The sequence below is a fragment of the Oncorhynchus gorbuscha genome, linkage group LG04 (assembly GCF_021184085.1).
Source record: "Oncorhynchus gorbuscha isolate QuinsamMale2020 ecotype Even-year linkage group LG04, OgorEven_v1.0, whole genome shotgun sequence".
NCBI classification, from domain to species: Eukaryota; Metazoa; Chordata; class Actinopteri; order Salmoniformes; family Salmonidae; genus Oncorhynchus; species Oncorhynchus gorbuscha.
The window spans coordinates 41006702-41025989 of record NC_060176.1 but is presented as its reverse complement, the minus strand read 5'-3'; the positions used below and the strand labels follow the sequence as shown (position 1 = coordinate 41025989).

The following is a 19288-nucleotide window of genomic DNA, read 5'->3' as shown; positions in this document are numbered from 1 at the left end:
TCTCGCTATACACCAAGTCACTTGGCTCTGTCATAACCTCACATGGTCTCTCCTATCAGTGCTATGCAGACGACACACAATTAATCTTCTCCTTTCCCCCTTCTGATGACCAGGTGGCGAATCGCATCTCTGCATGTCTGGCAGACATATCAGTGTGGATGACGGATCACCACCTCAAGCTGAACTTCGGCAAGACGGAGCTGCTCTTCCTCCCGGGGAAGGACTGCCCGTTCCATGATCTCGCCATCACGGTTGACAACTCCATTGTGTCCTCCTCCCAGAGCGCTAAGAACCTTGGCGTGATCCTGGACAACACCCTGTCGTTCTCAACTAACATCAAGGCGGTGGCCCGTTCCTGTAGGTTCATGCTCTACAACATCCGCAGAGTACGACCCTGCCTCACACAGGAAGCGGCGCAGGTCCTAATCCAGGCACTTGTCATCTCCCGTCTGGATTACTGCAACTCGCTGTTGGCTGGGCTCCCTGCCTGTGCCATTAAACCCCTACAACTCATCCAGAACGCCGCAGCCCGTCTAGTGTTCAACCTTCCCAAGTTCTCTCACGTCACCCCGCTCCTCCGCTCTCTCCACTGGCTTCCAGTTGAAGCTCGCATCCGCTACAAGACCATGGTGCTTGCCTACGGAGCTGTGAGGGGAACGGCACCTCAGTACCTCCAGGCTCTGATCAGGCCCTACACCCAAATAAGGGCAATGCGTTCATCCACCTCTGGCCTGCTCGCCTCCCTACCACTGAGGAAGTACAGTTCCCGCTCAGCCCAGTCAAAACTGTTCGCTGCTCTGGCTCCCCAATGGTGGAACAAACTCCCTCACGACGCCAGGACAGCGGAGTCAATCACCACCTTCCGGAGACACCTGAAACCCCACCTCTTTAAGGAATACCTAGGATAGGATAAAGTAATCCTTCTCACCCCCCTTAAAATAGGTAGATGCACTATTGTAAAGTGGCTGTTCCACTGGATGTCATAAGGTGAATGCACCAATTTGTAAGTCGCTCTGGATAAGAGCGTCTGCTAAATGACTTAAATGTAAAATGTAAATGTAATTTACATAATTATTCACACCCCGAAGTCAATACATGTTAGATTCACATTTTGGCAGCAATTAAAGCTGTGAGTCTTTCTGGGTAAGTCTCTAAGTGCATTGCACAACTGGATGGTACAATATTTGCACAATCTTTTTAAAATTCTTCAAGTGCCGTCAAGTCCGTCGTGGAAAGCCATTCCAATGTCGCGCTATAAATTTTAAAGCTGATTTAAGTCAAAACTGTAACTAGGCCACTCAGGAACATTCAATGTCATCTTAGTAAACAACTTCAGTGTATAGAGAGAGATACAGAAGAGAGACTCACATGGGAGTGTTTGACCTTTAAGCCATGTTCTCCAGAACCACAACAGGGTTGGTACATCCTGGTACACCGCAAGCCTGTATCTTTGTAGTGACTGGGTGTATTGATTAGAGGTCGACCGATTAATTAATGGCTGATTAATTAGGACCGATTTCAAGTTTTCATAACAATCGGAAATTGGTATTTTTGGGCGCCGATTTGCCGATTTTTTTATATTTTTTTTAGACCTTTATTTAACTAAGCAGGTCAGTTAAGAACATATTCTTATTTTCAATGACGGCCTAGGAACGGTGAGATAAGTGCCTCGTTCAGGGGCAGAACGACAGTTTTCACCTTGTCAGCTCAGGGGATCCAATGTTGCAGCCTTACAGTTAACTAGTCCTATGCAACAACGACCTGCCTCTCTCTCGTTGCACTCCACAAGGAGACTGCCTGTTACGCGAATGCAGTAAGCCAAGGTAAGTTGCTAGCTAGCATTAAACTTATCTTATAAAAAAAAACAATCATAATCCCTAGTTAACTACACATGGTTGATGATATTACTAGATATTATCTGGCGTGTCCTGCGTTGCATATAATCTGACTGAGCATACAAGTATCTAAGTGGTAGACAGAAGCAGGCTCGTTAACATTCATTCAAACAGCACTTTTGTGCATTTTGCCAGCAGCTCTTCGTTGTGCGTCAAGCATTGCGCTGTTTATGACTTCAAACCTGTCAACTCCCGAGATGAAGCTGGTGTAACCGAAGTGGAATGGCTAGCTAGTTAGCGCGCGCTAATAGCGTTTCAAACGCCACTCGCTCTACTCTAAGTGCCTATAAGAACATCCAATATTCAAAGGTTAATGAAATACAAATGGTATAGAGGGAAATAGTCCTATAATTCCAATAACTACAACCTAAAACTTCTTACCTGGGAATATTGAAGACTCATGTTAAAAGGAACCACCAGCTTTCATATGTTCTCATGTTCTGAGCAAGGAACTGAAACGTTAGCTTTCTTACATAGCACATATTGCACTTTTACTTTCTTCTCCAACACTTTGTTTTTGCATTATTTAAACCAAATTGAACGTGTTTCATTATTTACTGAGGCTAAATTGATTTTCTTGATGTCTTATATTAAGTTAAAATAAGTGTTCATTCAGTATTGTTTTAATTGCCATTATTACAAATAAATAAAATTGTCCGATTAATCGGTATTGATTGGTCCTCCAATAATCGGTATCGCTATCGGCATTGAAAAATCATAATCGGTCGACCTCTAGTATTGATACATCATCCAAAGTGTAATTAATAACTTCACCATGCGCAAAGGGATATTCAATGTCCGCTTTTTATTTTTATCCATCTAGGTGCCCTTCTTTGCGAAGCATTGGAAAACCTCCCTGGTCTTTGTGGTTGAATCTGTGGTTGAATCTGTGTTTGAAATCCAATGCTCGACTGAGGTACCTTGCAGATAATTGTATGTGTGGGTCATAAGGCTTGCCATAACAAAAGGGGTTGAATACTTATTCAGATTTCCATTTTTAATTAATTTGTAAATATTGAATTTTGACATTATTGTGGGTAGGCCAGTGACACAAAATCTCTATTTAATCCATTTTAAATTCAGACTGTAACACAAAAATTTGGAAAAAGTCTAGGGGTGTGAATACTTTCTGAAGGCACTAAGTGTTTAGACTCACAAAGAGAGGAAAAAATAAAAAGGGAAAGTAAAGAAAAAGGGAAAGTGGAGAGTGAAAAAAAGAGGGAGAGAACGAGATGTTGCGACGGGCGTCCTTACGTCTTGAAACAGTCGTTTGTCCTGGGCCAGGCGCTTGGAGGCCAGGGTCTTTGTGACGTGGTAGAAGGTGAGTAGAGCCCTGTGCTGCTGCAGCCCATCCTGACCCTTCACTGACTCAAGTAGGATGGGTATCAGCTCTGGCCACTGGCGGGGACAGTCCAGACGAGCCACCTTGGCTATCAGCACTGCTATCTGGGTGGCTATCTGGTCATACAGGAAACATATATAATAGGTTAAACATTATTAGAATAATATCAGGAATGTTTTCGGATATCCGGATAGTCAAAACACATGCATTAAAGAAAACATTTTTGTGCAACTTCAAACGGGGACTTGCTCTCTGCTTGTTGTTTCAGCACAGACAAGTGGGGGAGGGGCACAAGAGGAGCAGGTGTGTCCGACATGGACGGAGAAAGAGAGAAAGTAGCCAAACCGACTCGCAAAAGTTAGTTGTTGCTGCTATAGGTTATCTATAATCTCATATGGTAGTGTCTGTCTTGACTGCATCAAATCGATATAAAGAAGCTAGCTAGCTACACTAGCCAACTACATTAGTTAGCCAGCTAGCTAGTCAGCAAGGCTAATTGAGGCGATTTTGCTGTGCTCCACGCGTCCTTGTCTACAACATCTAACCAACCGATGCATATCTATATTCGCAGTCATGTGAAAGACAGATTAGGGCCTATTGAATTTATTTAAATTGACTGCTTTCCTTATAAGAACTGCAACTCCGTGAAATCTTTGAAATTGTTACATGTTGCGTTTGTATGGTTGTTTAGTGTATAACAATCTGCCTGGTTAACAATAGTTCCTAACTTTTAAAATAACTGGGCTCTCCCATGAGATATGGAACACCGGCAGCAGACACACGGGCGCGTGGCTACTAAGACACACCATGTTCGATCAGCAGAGCAAACCGTTTCCAGTTAGCAGCAGCTCAGTGCTAGTATGTTTGAATAGCCATTATGGTAGCAGGTTTGCCAGCATGCTGATGAAGTTGTACTGCACCAAAGTTATGGGACTGTTGTCCAAAATACTGACAAATAATCACAAAAATCCTTAGCTAGATGGCTGGTGCACTCGAATGTGTGGATAAGCCACTGGGAGTAAACGGATATAGGACTGCACTTTGGTCAAAGAGTGATGACAGACACAGAAGCACAGTCGAGGATTTTAATGATGCAACAGAGTATACATGTAGTCTGTGTACAGAGGGAAACAGGATTTTTTTAAAGTAAATACTACAATGTAAATCCAATAAACAATATTATATTAATGTCAGAAATCTCTATACACAATTTACAATAAGAGAAAAATAACACCATAATTCCTCTCAGGAGAATTAACATTACAGTAACAACAACTGGAAGGCTAATTCCAATTGTACAAAATAGTAGAACTCGTGAAGAAAGTTACTCCTCTACATACAAATATCTTGTATTTACAGATAACAGCAGCAACAGGAATATTATAAAAGTGAAATAAGTATTTGTTCTGACTTACATTTGGTTAAAAAACGCACAATTATCCCTGAGAAATAACTGAGAAATAAGATCCATTTCTATACTAACAATTGGTTGCCATGGTGAATAATCCAATAATAATTGGTAGAACACATGAAAAGAAACAAAAATAATTCACCGGAATCTCAAAATGAAAAAAACGTGTACATCAATAAAAGGTTCTGGTACATCAAATTACATTTAGATGATTCTAAATTCAAATGTAATGGGCTTTTATCCATCCACACCAGAATTAGTGTAACTAATCCAAACTTATTAAAAGCCTCCATCTTCCTTTCTACGAAGGGAGGTCTGCGTCCTCATGGTGGGCATCAGCTCCACCCGTTGTACCCCAATGTGTCTGTCGGGCAGTGCCATCGGAGTCCTAACGCGGGCTCTTCAGGGTCCACACGGTCTTGGGAGAGCCACAGTTCTGTGCTCACAGATCTTGCTTCTTTAGGGAGATGCTCAACAACGTCTGGGACATTACTCGCCCATTGGCTGATCTCAAATCCTTCTGTGGCTAGCAGAGTCCTTGACTTGTTCACCAGCTGGCGTGCTTCCTGGTATTCAGGGAGGCTGTGCAGGCAATTGTCGACTTAGAAGGCATGTTCCACCATCTGTAGCACATCCTCATTACAATCCTTATGATCGCACACATGTTGCTGCAAGGCGAATGTGGCATAAAAGAGGCTGCAGGTTGTGCCAAAAGGAAGCACCTGTCATTCATAGACGATTGAGGTCATCTGAACAGGAGATGGTGGAAGTGAACAGGCACTGTTGTTCCTTGCCGGAATTGGACAGGAAGTTGGAAGGCCCTTGGAGTGCCCAACCAATTCTTGTGTTGACTGCAACAGGTTCACCTTAAGGTCCCATGAACACCGGTTCCATCTGCATTAAGAAGTGGGGGTGAGCTGAACCAATCAGGACCAGGGGATGAAACCAGGCACCGCTCATCACCTGGCCAACACTATTCCTGCCCTAGAGTGGCCCAGCCAGAGACCGGACTTGAACCTGATCAATCATCTCTGGAGAGACCTGAAAATAGTTGTGCATCGACACTCCCCATCCAACCTGACAGAGCTTGAGAGGAGCTGCAGAGAAGAGTGGGAGAAACTCCCCAAATACAGGTGTGCTAAGCTTGTAGCTTGCTATAATTTGCTATCTTGCATGTGTAATTTAATGAACATTTGATTTTTATAGTAATTGATTTGAATTTGGCGCTCTGCATTTTCCCTGGCTTTTGGCCAGGTGGGACGCTATATCCCAGACGCTAGCGTCCCACATATCCCAGAGGTTAAACGCTTTGAATTAATCATCCCCTTAGAAAGCGCTGTCCATTTCATTGCGTTTGGCTTTCAAAGAACATCCACAATTACTATGTTTTCCACTCAGTTTCAAACAGCTGTTGAACTATTTCTTCAAATTGATCATCACAGTGAGGTCAAAAAATGTAGCCTAACTGAGTTTTAAAAGCATGCTCATGTTTTGATGTGTGTTTGATGTGATTTTCAATTGCATTTGCATCGATGTCAGAGTGGTTGGAGGGACTACTCCCCCACTGTTTCCAGGCAGCGCGCAGTTTCGGGCAGGCCAAACGACTACTACAGGACCATCCAGGTGTGAAGTATGGATTGAGATTCACAGCCCGTCTATGGCTTTCTCATGATCGTAAAGACTACACATTTGATTCTCCGGATGAGGGTATGGCTCACATTCAACGTCACATCAAGAAGTCTTGAATTTGCCCATAGATCAGCAACTGTTGCTTGCAAACTGCGGATAGTAAGTAAGTAGCCCACCTGTGGTACAACTATGTTTAGTGAAAACGTACTATTCTTGTACAGTTGGGGAGTTGGTGAGCCCACTCAAGCTCATTTGATATCATCTAGTGTGCTTGCCTTACAAGCATTCAGTCATATTAATTTCAATGTATTAAGGTTTTACTTAACTCCTTTGTTTCCAGGCTGTCTCATTCACCTATTTGGTTTGTTTACATAGTGCCTCAGCGACTCAAAATATTTTTGGTTATTGCTTCACTGCATCTGTTTATACCGACCCAGTAAACAGAAAATGTTCTGAGGCTACACGTTTTTGGGGGTCTTCGCTTCAATTTTAAAGGTTTTGAATGTCATTTATGCCCAGCAAACTTTCACCGTTGCACACACATTTTTGGGTCTTGGCTGTAAGTTGTCTTATTGTCCAACCAGACAATTATTATTTTTGAATAGTCTTACTACGATTTGCCTACATCAAATTAGGTTTTTGGTTGAGAGCCGTGATACATTTTATTTATTTTATTTTCTCTCTCAATGCCTGTTATAAGACTGGGAATATAATTATATTATCTACAAGTGGTACTTTTGTAATTACGATTGTGCACTCTCTTTTTTTCTCTTTTTGCTGCTTGATCCACGAACACAAAACACGACTTTAAAGAGCGGGACTGTGGGTTTGGGTTTAACACCGCACTCTCACAGACATACTGGGCCAAGAACATGTTCTATTTAGGCTTGTACCTCGTTTGGGGAGGAATTGTTTGGGATCGGGGGAGATGATTGTGGGGAGGAAGGAGGTTGAATTGTTCAGTTCTAATGTTATCATTATCTTTTTAGTTGTTTTTTTAGACAAGTTATTCTGGGGTTTTTGGGTATTCATTGCTTTTCCACTCTATGCTCTAATCACAGGGTTGTATAATGGGGGTGCTCAGGGTGGCCGAAATAATACGATCAGGTACATTTCGTGGAACATCAAAGGGGCTAACAACCCTGTGAAGCGTAAGAGGGTGCGGACACACTTAAACGGTTTGAACGCAAATGTTGCATTTCTACAAGAGACTCACTTGAGGACTGGTGAGCACTTTAGGATGCGTAGGGACTGGGTTGGACAAGTGTTCCACTCTAACTTTCATAGTAAATCAAGAGGTGCTGCCATTTTGGTGCTGCCATTATCGTCCTTAGGGACGATACGTCATAGTAACTGGTAAACTGTTTTCTACCCCTCTTGTTTTGGCTCGTCATTATGCTCCCAATTGGGATGACAAGTTTAATTTCTTCCTTTTTTCTGCTAAACCCAATTTTGATTCCCATTTATTGATTTTAGGGGGGGGGTCAACTGTACAATGTCCCCAGTTCTTGACAAGTCCTCACAAAGAACTACAGGCCTATCTAAATGTGCCCTACTTATTCAATCATTTCTTCAGAAATATGCTATGTTTGAGGCCTGGTGTTTCCTACACTCTACAGATAGACAATATTCATTTTTTTCTCATGTTCATCAAACATACTCCCACACTGATTACTTATTTTTGGACAAAAAACTTCTGCCTTCGGAGGTGTACTTATGAGAGTATTTTTACTTCTGACCATTCACCATGAATGCTTGAACTAGATTTTCCCCAGCGACCTCCTGTTTTATCAATGGCGTTTTAACCCCTTTTACTCTCAGATAAGGAGTTTGTCAATTTCATTTCTGCTGAAATCACCTTATTCCTAGAAAGTAATTAAATGCCAGGTACAGTTGAAGTCAACATACACTTATGTTGGAGTCATTAAAACTCGTTTTTCAACCACTTCATGAATTTCTTGTTAACAAACTATAGTTTTGGCAAGTTGGTTAGGACATCTACTTTGTGCATGACAAGTCATTTTTCCAACAATTGTTGACAGACCAATTATTTCTCTGTGTCAGAAGTTTACATACACTAAGTTGACTGTGCCTTTAAACAGCTTGGAAAATGTCATGGTTTTCATGGTTTTAGAAGCTTCTGATAGGCTAATTGACATCATTTGAGTCATTTGGAGGTTTACCTGTGGATATATTTCAAGGCCTACCTTCAAACTAAGTTCCTCTTTGCTTGACATCATTGGAAAATGAAAAGAAATCAGCAAAGACCTCATACAATTGTTTTTAGTTTAGACCTCCACAAGTCTGGTTCATTCTTGGAGGCAATTTCCAAATGCCTGAAGGTACCACGTTCATCTGTACAAACAATAGTACACAAGTATAAACACCATGGGACCACGCAGCCGTCATACCGCTCAGGAAGGAGACGCGTTCTGTCTCCTAGAGATGAACGTACTTTGGTGCGAAAAGTGCAAATCAATCCCTGAACAACAGCAAAGGACCTTGTGAACATGCTGGAGGAAATAGGTACAAAAGTATCTATAGCCACAGTAAAACGAGTCCCATGTCGACATAACCTGAAAGGCTGCTAAGCAAGGAAGAAGCCACTGCTACGGTTTGCAACTGCACATGGGGACAAAGATCATACTTTCTGGAGAAATGTCCTCTGGTCTCATGAAACAAAAATAGAACTGTTTGGCCATAATGACCACCGTTATGTTTGGAGGAAAAAGGGGGAGGCTTGCAAGCTGAAGAACACCATCCCAACCGTGAAGCACAGGGGTGGCAGCATCATGTTGTGGGGGTGTGTTGCTGCAGGAGGGACTGTTGCACTTCACAAAATAGATGGCTTCATGAGGAAAGAAAATATCAGGAAGTTAATGCTTAGTTAATGCTTAGTTAATGCTTAGTTAATGCTTAGTTAATCAATCAGCAAATGGTTTTGAGGAGATTCAGACAATTACTTTGACCTCATGACTTTTTTTGCTCAAACTTCCCCTGTAAACTTTTGGACCTTATATAGACAGGAGTGTGCATTTCCAAATCATGTCCAATCAACTGAATTTACCACAGGTGGACTCCAATCAAGTTGTAGAAACATCTCAAGGATGATCAATGGAAACAGGATTCACCTGAGCTCAATTTGTATTAATAGCAAAGGGTCTGAATGTTTATGTAAAATAAAGTATGTTTTTTATTTACATTTGGGGGAAAAAATATAACTATTTTCAATCATTATGGGGTATTGTGTCTAGATTGCTGAGGATTTCTTATTTATTTAATCCATTTTAGAATTAGGCCGTAACGTAACAAAATGTGGAAAAGGTCAAGGGGTCTGAATACTTTCCGAAGGCACTGTATATAGCCAAGTTATCGTATTCATTATTACGTGTTATTACTTTCCTATTATTTCTCCATTTCCTTTCTCTCTGCGTTGTTGGGAAGGGCCCGTAAGGAAGCATTTCATCTGTTGTTTACGAAGCATGTGAGAAATAACATTTGATATCTTGCTAGGGACTGAAGATGGGCCAATAAGCTTCTGTAAGAAGTGTCACTGCACTGACTGCACAGATGGCAATAAATCTGAATCGTATTTGTATGTGAAGATAATTGGTGTGATCGGGCAAAACTCACTTATCTGCATTACAGTCATAGCAGAGGGAGAACAGGGACATTGATCAAGATGCATTATGGCAAGCTGAGTGTTCTCTTCATTTTGGATTTTTGCTTGTGCATGCATGCAGCACACTCTCTCTGAGGCATTTGGTGGTGATGTGTCATAAGGTTACACTATATGCAGCCTTAGGGGGAGATTAACTCTAGACCACACACACATCATTGGATCACGGCAGATTGCTGACCGAGTCAACCTCCTTTCCAGAGGGGTGACAGAGAGAGGAAGAGACAGGTGAGACACAAGGGGCTAGAATGGCTGAAATGCTCTCCATTTGAACACAGACAGCCACTGCTACTAGTAGAGAGGTATCCCTAGGTAGGGATCCCTGTTGAAGTATGGCCACTTCTCAAGACAGAGCCAAATGGACATACTGGAAAGCTGTTTGGGAGTGTTCTACTTAGTGATGGTTGTCGATGAAATGATGCTCCGAAAGGGACGAGTCATTGATTGACAGCTCGCGCAAAAAAATGACTGACCTGGTTGACGGGCTCGTTGAAGTTGGTGATCAGGCCAGCTCGCAGCGACGTCTTCTCATCTTCTGACAGAGCACTGGACGGACACACACACACAGAACTAGGTTACAAAATAATGCCAAACATCAACGCAAACATCTTTTCAATACTCAATATCCATTTTGAATTAGTTGACTGCTTCAAATGTGTTATCAGAAACGCTCTCCACTCTGATGGAATTGTTTGAGGCCTCAATATGCCAGAGGAAAGGAGGGGGAGGCACATTGACCGTGTGCAATTCCTGTCAAATATCACCATCTGCTTCTTTAGTGAGGCGGTCAGCGAGAATGACCCTAGTATTATTACATTTCCACACCCTTCCATTTGAGAGGGAGAGGAAAGCCATGGCATTATCAACTGCCTGACACAGCACCCAGCTGATATCCTGTGAGAGACGCCTTCTGCTTTGAATCCAATTTCCCCAGGGAGAGAGCTAGCGCCACAGCGCAGGCTTTAATATAGAGGGCTGATACAACATGAAGATGACAGAGTGCAGCAGTGAGGGATAGCTCTGTCCCTGTATGGAGCTATTGTATACACTGTTCCAGGCTAACACTAGAACTGCTAAAGCAGTCATTTTGACTGCTCATAAATTAAACATTTTTAAAGTCATGCCCCCCTCCGTTCTTGACTATTCCTAAATAAGTCCATATAACACTGTCGTTGTTAGAATCTTAAATATCACAAACATAACTGGAGTCATTTTTTGAATGGTTTTTCCCCGTTGCCCCTACTTCTCCCCACATTTGAAAGTGCAGTACCCGGCTGATGATCACCTTGATAATTAACTCAAAACTGAAACTAATTTCACACATAATGGATTAAATAAATGGAAGTAAGGTATGATGGAGAGAATGGGTGAATTGAGTGAGGGGAAGCGAACTATGCATAATTATGTAATCACCAATTGTGAATGAAGAACATGGCGAGCCAGTCTATTGTATTGATCTGTTCTAATTCTAATCTCAAAAAACGGTATGTACCCTATATCAGTCCACACAATGTGTTTTTTGGTTTTTACATATAGCCTACAGTAAAACTAATAAAAATGCTATTGTGTTATTTGATATAAAAATGGTATTCTAATTTTATCCATGGCCTTCATAAAACACCAATTTATAATCTTTTCAATAGCATTTAATATATGAAATGTATTAATTACAGGTATAGAATATTGCAGTCAGAATGACTGCTCATTAGATTGAAGGAGGTCCCTCGAGGCCCAGCGGTTCTATTGTTAGAGGAAGCGGGAGAGAGGGGGAATCATGGAGAGGTAAGAATGTTAAGAAGAGTGAGGAAGGGAAGGAGGCAGCGGTGGATGAGAAAATAGGAATTGAAGCAGGAGAGAGGGGAAGAGGGAAAGGAAGAGGGAGGGCTTGATTGAGTCTCATCCTTGTGGAAGAGAAACAGAAGAGGGGATTAAGTGAAGTGTAATGTGAAGAAGGGAAGAGTTGCCACATCCCATACAAAGTAGCAGAGATCCTAACCCCGGTAGAAGTTTGTGCGACAAGCCCTCGGATAGTTTCCCCCAGTAAATTGGGCAACTTCTGTAGGCACTGGGTGCATTAAGCGCAAAGCAATGGCCAGGAGTTCATTGCACCTTCCACAGCAAGCAGAGGTGGCAGCGGCTTTGTTCGACAAATTATAATGAATTACCCACACCTACAAAAGAAAAGAAGGCTGGAGATTGCAGAAGCAGAAATGATTGTCTTTGAGGTGAGGTGGTTAAAAATAGTCTTTGTTCTGTGGACCTGTAGGTGAACTTGAAACATTAAGCTGGTCAGCAATCTCATAGGTGTCAATGGAGAATTACCATTCCATAGGTTGTGTCTGTACAATACTATCAGTATGGCCTACAACAGATGGACTTAAGAGAATGGCGCCAATGAATAGCAATGTGAGCTCACAAAACACACACAGCTGAGCCCAATCGATTGGCAGAACTTGCCATTACTACTGAAACGTGATGATGGGAGAGGTGTAACAGGTGTGGGGAAATATTTGTTTTATCGTAAAATGGTGAGATGACAGAGAAGACGAGACAGGACCATAAGGAAAGTGAAAAGAATGGCGAGAAGAACGGAAAGAAGCAAGAGAAGAAAAAGAGAGAAGGCTTACTTTGGCGCGACTCTCCTCCAGTACCTGTCGATGCCGTTTTTGAAGTAGAGCACGGCAAGCCATCGGACGTTAACATCCAACATGTGGTTGTTGAAGATATTCTAGAGGACAGAAAACACAGGGCAGCGTTTAAATAATTTAGTAGGTGGGAGGAATCAATATTATTTAAAATCACTGTGATAATGTCCTTGGCTGCAGCAGGAATTTCACAGCTATCCAAGGAGTCCTTTCAGAAACTACACAAAGTGCTTACATTCTTGGGTTAGGGTCTGGTTTGGAATTGGGCATTCTTACAGACGGTAGCGTCCCGCCTGGCCAACATCCGGTGAAATTGCAGAGCGCCAAATTCAAAACACTGAAATACTCATAATAAACATTCAAAATATACAAGTGTTATACATCGGATTAAAGTTTCCCTTCTTGTTAATCCAGCCACTTTGTCAGATTTCAAAAGGGCTTTACGGCGAAAGCATACCATGCGATTATCTGAGGACAGTGCCCTGCTTACAAAAGCATACAAACATTTTACAACCAGGTAAAATAATTTAAAAAGTCAGAAAAGGCGATAAACGTAATCACTTACCTTTGATGATCTTCATATGTCAGCAGTCACAAGAGTCCATGTTACACAATAAATGTTTTTTTTTTTCGATAAAGTCCCTCTTTATATCCCAAAAACTTGTTGGCGCGTTTGTTCAGTAATCCACTGGCTCAAAGGTAGTCACGACATGCAGACGAAAACATCTTAATAGTACCTGTAAAGTTCGTCAAAAGATGTTTATAATTAATCCTCAGGTTGTCTATTGACCAAATAATTGATAATATTTCAACCAGACAATAGCGTCTTCAATAGAAAAGAAAAACAACGAATGGTGCGCAATCGGTCACACGCTCAAAACAGCTCTGGTTCATTTAGAGTCCACTGAATGAATGTTCGGATTCTTCCTCATTTTTCAGAATACAAGCCTGAAACCATGTCTAAAGACTGCTGACATCTAGTGGAAACCATAGGAACTGGAATTTGGGTCCTATTCAAATACATATTGTATAGGCATTCAATAGAAAAGTACCCACATCAAAAATATCCCACTTTATGGATGGATTTTACTCAGGTTTTCACCTGTCATATCAGTTCTGTTATACTCACAGACATTATTTTAACAGTTTTGGAAACTTTAGAGTGTTTTATATCCAATACTACCAGGAATATACATATCCTAGCTTCTGGACCTGAGTAACAGGCAGTTTACTTTACGCACGTTTGTCATCAAAACTTCAAAATACTGCTCCCTACCCAAGAGAGGTTAATAAAGCCACAATGGCTGTCTGCTTATCTTAGCTGTCCTGCAAGGTTTTTTGGAGTGACAGAGCGAGAACCCAAACTTTGGGCTCATTAAAAAAAAGATGTACCAGCACCCGATGTGAGTTCGGGGGAGGTGGGGGTGCATGAGAGGGGCATGCTGGGAGCTTGCAGTCTGGAGTACGCACCTGGCGCCAGACTGAGACAATCACAGCAGAGTGCTGCCACACTCCACTATACACACACACACACTTCTCTCAGCAGGCGAATTGAAGGGTGACGCTGCGTTGAGTAGCGAACCACAGGGGTGAGTGGGGGCAGAGTACAACAATGTCCTCTGTTATTAACTCAGTCCTGACTGTCTGAATACAGCAGAGTTCTAGGCTCAGAGCAATTCAAACGGTGTTGTTCTGTGGGTAAAAAAAGCAGAACCTGGCAGTGCAGCCTCAGTTGAGTGGCTGATGTGGCTATGGTTGCAAAGGGAGGATATATTACTGGAAACTTTCAAAAGTTTACCATTAAACTACCTGAATTTTGGCATCTTTCAAGGATTTTACATAATCTAGTGGCCCCTTTGGGTACTTCAGACTATCACAGGTGTCTGTAATAATCTCTGGCCATCTGTGTGGCCTCATCACATGTAAAATATATGAAATATTGTGATTTTAAAATAAATACAAAGCCGCAAAAAAACATTAACCTAAATATAAACTATCAACTTAGTGAATACAAATGTATATTTTGTGTTTGTTTGTTTTTTACTATGTCAATATGTATTCGCTGTCAATGTTTTGTCATTGTCATTTTTGTGAAAAAAGTCAAGTTGGAAGAGTTCATAGAAAAGAATACCTCTGTTGATTAGATGCTTTTAAAATTAATTAGGCTATTTTCTCTTGAACCATAAGGTCATGGACAAAGATGCAGTGCATTCGGAAAGAAGACTGTAATCGCTGCCAAAGGGGATTCGACAAAGTACTGAGTAAAGGGTCTGAATACTTATGCAAATGTTATAGCAAATTTATAAAACAAAATAAAAACAAAAAAACGTCTAAAAACCTGTTTTTCTTTGTCATTATGGGGTATTGGTTGTAGATTGATGAGGGGGAAAAACTATTTAATACATTTCAGAATAAGGTTGTTACGTAACAAAATGTGGAAAAGTCAAGGGGTCTGAATACTTTCCCAATGCACTGTAAAATGTATACTATGTATGAAAATAAAAAAATGTTATTCAAGTATAAATTACTAACGTTTTTATTTTTTATTTAACCTTTATTTAACTAGATAAGTCAGTTAAGAACAAATTCATATCTACAATGAAGGCCTACCCCGGCCAAACCCTAACGACGCTGGGCCAATTGTGTACCGCCCTACGGGACAACCAATCACGGCCGGTTGTGATACAGCCTGGAATCGAACCAGGGTCTGCAGTGACACCTCTAGCACAGATGCAGTGCCTTACACCGCTTCGCCGCTCGGGAGCTTACGTTTAAAAGAGATTGACATAGATCTTCTGTTGTTTCGAAAAATTACTGAATATTCTGGAAACGTTGGTAAATTACGGGTAGCTTTGCAACCCTAGGAGTGGCTAACAACCACCTACTGTAACAAGGTATTGGATAGCTGATGGATAGAGATCAACAAAGACCATCTACAGTACACTGACTGAATGAGGAGAGATGGTAAGGAGGATGGGACAGATTAGATTTCTTTACAGCCTCTGTGGAGTATCACACACACACACAGTATCCTGCTACTATGGTTTACCCCATGGCTCTAACAGCAGCACAGTGACACATAAACCTGGGCTAGACTGGGGCATTGTGTGTGACCTAATGGTCTATCATTTGTGACAGGGACGAATGCAATGTGACAATGAGATAATGACAGTCAAGGTTAGTGTACAGCTGAGCACCAGTGAGCATCCCATCTATTTCTCTGTCACTATCTCTACCATTCCTGTTCATTTGTTTATTTAATTTTTAATTATTGTAGTGAGAGGGTGGGGTGATTTGTTAGTAGTGATTGTAATCAGGGCAAAACTGCCCACAGATATTATATATGGAAACCACACAAGCTGATCGCCGATGCCGTTGCCGCTGCTGTTGTTATTATTGACATCCAGCCTTCTTTGACATTTGAGAACCCAGTTGCATATAGTATCCCATCCCCACAGCTTTGCATAAATCAAGATGATCCAAAACCACAAGAGAAGCATGTTGGGCCCACAGAAGGCCTACCTTTTTAAAAATGTCTGCATAAATTGACCCAAAACTTTCTGGCCCATATCCTATCCATCATGTAATAATTAGGGGAACAATCTTAACTTGAGGAACTCAAAGCTTTGCACAAATCAATGGATGATGTGTGGTAAGCTCCAGTATAGACATTGGTGCCTGTGTTTGCCTGTGTGTGTTAGACATACCAGCAGTACAGAATAGAAGCCAGGTTGTGTCTCCCACTGTCGTAGCTGCTCCTCAGCAGGCTTCAGTAGAGCGGTATCCTGACTGGTGGCCTGGGTCAGGGCCTGTAGGACCACCGAGCTGGCACTCTCCATATCCATACCTAGAGATACCTGGGGGTTAGAGAGCGAGAGAGAGGACAGGGGTGGAACAGAAGGGGGAAAGGAGAATGAAAGGGAGAGGGGATGGAGACAGAGGGTGAAGAAGAGAGTGTGAGGAGGGGAGAGAGAGAAACAGTGAGAAGTGAGAATGATTAAACTTCTGTAGAAGGCACAAGGCAGACATTATGCCTGCACAAATAGACAAATAAACCAAGGAGATCTTTACATGCCTCTTCATCCCACCATCCCTCCCCTCCTTCCATCATCACGGTCCTCTCTCGCTCTATAACAGATCACACTGTAAGTAAAATCACTCAGAGGCTAGAATGGTAGTCCCAATGACGCAGGCAGGCACAGCCTGACACAGCAGAGCAACACACCTGGTCCTCATGAGGGCAGCACCATCTGCAACTTAGAATGATTTCCGTCAATCCTACAGTCGAAACTGCCTGACTTGTAAATTTCAAAAAGGGAGTACCGAGTCCATCTCCAATATTACTCAGAAGAACTAACAATGATACTCCCCGAAGAAATAGGCTATACAGCTCTCTGTCTGTACGGCACGACTTTCAATTATTTCTCAGCATTGCCTGAAATAACTTTAAATGTTTCATGTTTTTACTACCCATTTGATAACGTCTACATCCCAGCAGATTTGGTTGTTTTTAGGGAGACAGGGAAGCTCATCAACTTATCCCTGACCGCTGGCTACGTCCCTTCCGTCTTCAAGAGAGCGAGAGTTGCACCCCTTCTGAAAAAACCTACACTCGATCCCTCCGATGTCAACAACTACAGACCAGTATCCCTTCTTTCTTTTCTCTCCAAAACTCTTGAACGTGCTGTCCTTGGTCAGCTCTCCCGCTATCTCTCTCAGAATGACCTTCTTGATCCAAATCAGTCAGGTTTCAAGACTAGTCATTCAACTGAGACTGCTCTTCTCTGTATCACGGAGGCGCTCCGCACCGCTAAAGCTAACTCTCTCTCCTCTGCTCTCATCCTTCTAGACCTATCGGCTGCCTTCGATACTGTGAACAATCAGATCCTCCTCTCCACCCTCTCCGAGTTGGGCATCTCCAGCGCGGCCCACGCTTGGATTGCGTCCTACCTGACAGGTCGCTCCTACCAGGTGGCGTGGCGAGAATCTGTCTCCTCACCACGCGCTCTCACCACTGGTGTCCCCCAGGGCTCTGTTCTAGGCCCTCTCCTATTCTCGCTATACACCAAGTCACTTGGCTCTGTCATAACCTCACATGGTCTCTCCTATCAGTGCTATGCAGACGACACACAATTAATCTTCTCATTTCCCCCTTCTGATGACCAGGTGGCGAATCGCATCTCTGCATGTCTGGCAGACATATCAGTGTGGATGACGGATCACCACCTCAAGCTGAACTTCGGCAAGACGGAGCTGCTCTTCCTCCCGGGGAAGGACTGCCCGTTCCATGATCTCGCCATCACGGTTGACAACTCCATTGTGTCCTCCTCCCAGAGCGCTAAGAACCTTGGCGTGATCCTGGACAACACCCTGTCGTTCTCAACTAACATCAAGGCGGTGGCCCGTTCCTGTAGGTTCATGCTCTACAACATCCGCAGAGTACGACCCTGCCTCACACAGGAAGCGCCGCAGGTCCTAATCCAGGCACTTGTCATCTCCCGTCTGGATTACTGCAACTCGCTGTTGGCTGGGTTCCCTGCCTGTGCCATTAAACCCCTACAACTCATCCAGAACGCCGCAGCCCGTCTAGTGTTCAACCTTCCCAAGTTCTCTCACGTCACCCCGCTCCTCCGCTCTCTCCACTGGCTTCCAGTTGAAGCTCGCATCCGCTACAAGACCATGGTGCTTGCCTACGGAGCTGTGAGGGGAATGGCACCTCAGTACCTCCAGGCTCTGATCAGGCCCTACACCCAAACAAGGGCACTGCGTTCATCCACCTCTGGCCTGCTCGCCTCCCTACCACTGAGGAAGTACAGTTCCCGCTCAGCCCAGTCAAAACTGTTCGCTGCTCTGGCTCCCCAATGGTGGAACAAACTCCCTCACGACGCCAGGACAGCGGAGTCAATCACCACCTTCCGGAGACACCTAAAACCCCACCTCTTTAAGGAATACCTAGGATAGGATAAAGTAATCCTTCTCACCCCCCTTAAAATATTTAGATGCACTATTGTAAAGTGGCTGTTCCACTGGATGTCATAAGGTGAATGCACCAATTTGTAAGTCGCTCTGGATAAGAGCGTCTGCTAAATGACTTAAATGTAAATGTAAAAAAAATGTAAGTAAAAAAATATATTTAAAAATGTTCATGTCAAAAAACTCAAATCTGCCGAAGGGGCCCCCGGTGTTATGTAGCCTGAGACCAGGTTTGATCATTTATAAGTCTAAATTGAATTAATGATGATAGACACACAGGAAGTTTATCTCGTTACATAGACGCCCAAACCACTTTTTGATTCTATAACCAGTAATAAATCAAATGGCACATTGGAAAACAACATCTAGTGGTTAAAGTTGAGATGCTGCTGCATGCATATAGATAATATCCCCATAATCTAAAATAGACGTAAAAATGGCGTGGACAATTTCCTTCCTATTAACAGAAGTCAGACCTTGAACTTAAACTTCTTCACCAGCTCAGTAACATGACAGTTTGTCATCATATACCAAGATACCAAGATATTTTTAGGATGGAAGGAAGTCAATTTGTGTACCATTCAAAGTAGTCATTACAAATTCCTTTAAAACTGGTTTATGGGACCTACAAGCTATATAAATAACATTGGTAATTCAGTAACAAATATATAGCTTGATTAAGAATACCATTTACAGATAGAAAATAACGACAAC

At 42.5% G+C, this 19288-nt stretch overlaps 1 protein-coding gene across 1 annotated transcript in view; it reads right to left on the bottom strand.

Moving 5' to 3' along the window:
* The window catches only part of ipo11 (importin 11), a 245623-nt gene that overhangs the window by 209313 nt on the left and 17022 nt on the right, over positions 1 to 19288 (bottom strand). Inside the window, exons 2-5 of the mRNA XM_046346795.1 lie at positions 16309 to 16458; positions 12584 to 12684; positions 10430 to 10502; positions 3150 to 3353 (exon numbers count right to left, since the gene is read on the bottom strand). Coding sequence (XP_046202751.1) covers positions 3150 to 3353; positions 10430 to 10502; positions 12584 to 12684; positions 16309 to 16446 — 516 coding nt within the window. The 5' untranslated portion in view covers positions 16447 to 16458. The remainder of the gene's footprint in view (positions 1 to 3149; positions 3354 to 10429; positions 10503 to 12583; positions 12685 to 16308; positions 16459 to 19288) is intronic.